Raw genomic sequence first — 965 nt, forward strand, 5'->3', positions numbered from 1 at the left:
GTCAATAGAGCCTTGTATTGGTCCAGTACTGCCCCTGATTTATGTGCTCAGCTTGGTACTGTACCATACTTTAATAATATTTAAACACAGTACTTATATATCTTATATAACATTGCTTTATTGTTGAAATATATTGCAGTTTTGTGTCAACGATCATCATTGGCAATGTTGCCTCTATCTACACCCAGAAAAAAAAACACTGGGACTGTACTTTCACTGCTCTGATGGTCTCATGGTTAATGCCATGGACTTTCATGTGGGAGATCAGGGTTCAAAACCCAGCTACAGAAACTTTCACTAAAATTCTCTTCAAACTTCATATTGTCACACAATTACCCTGATTACAAACACCTGCTGACTTGACAGGCACAAGCTGGTATAGAAATCACATTTGAACTTGGTCGCAGCTCATTCTGCAAATCCACTGCTGCAGGCAAAGACATGCTACAAGGCAATGCACACTTTTTACATCGTAAAAGCCCATGTCCAGTTAAAAGCTGCTCTGCAGTTACCTGAGAGGGCGGTGCACATGGCAGCGAAGGCACTGAGCTTCAGCTTGTTCATGATGCTGAAGCAGGGACACTGCTCCAGGATCATCAGGAAGCCGCCGGTGAAGAGCAGACTGAGGTACAGGCTCTCTGCCACCACACACAGCCACAGCACGCCTGGGGACAGGAAACAGGAAACCCAGAGTCTGGGATCAGTTCTCCAGTCCTCGTGTTACCCTAGACCTGCCTGCTGACACACACTGCCATAAAAAGCATTAAAAGTATCAAAAAGCCTTAAAAAGCATTAAAAAGCCTTTAAATAAGCATTAAAAAGCCTTAAAAAGGTATTAAAAGCCTTAAAAAGCATTAAAAAGCCTTTAAATAAGCATTAAAAAGCCTTAAAAAGGTATTAAAAGCCTTAAAAAGTATTAAAAAGCATTAAAAAACATTAAAAAGCATTATTAAAGCATTAAAAGC

The 965-nt window shown here is 40.4% G+C and overlaps 1 protein-coding gene across 1 annotated transcript in view; it reads right to left on the minus strand.

The window, feature by feature from the left end:
• LOC106536737 (germ cell-specific gene 1-like protein) overlaps positions 1-965 on the minus strand; it is a 6,914-nt gene that overhangs the window by 1,517 nt on the left and 4,432 nt on the right. Inside the window, exon 3 of the mRNA XM_014034057.1 lies at positions 513-665. Coding sequence (XP_013889511.1) covers positions 513-665 — 153 coding nt within the window. The remainder of the gene's footprint in view (positions 1-512; positions 666-965) is intronic.

This window comes from Austrofundulus limnaeus, unplaced genomic scaffold, assembly GCF_001266775.1.
Source record: "Austrofundulus limnaeus strain Quisiro unplaced genomic scaffold, Austrofundulus_limnaeus-1.0 Scaffold1952, whole genome shotgun sequence".
Taxonomy (NCBI): domain Eukaryota; kingdom Metazoa; phylum Chordata; class Actinopteri; order Cyprinodontiformes; family Rivulidae; genus Austrofundulus; species Austrofundulus limnaeus.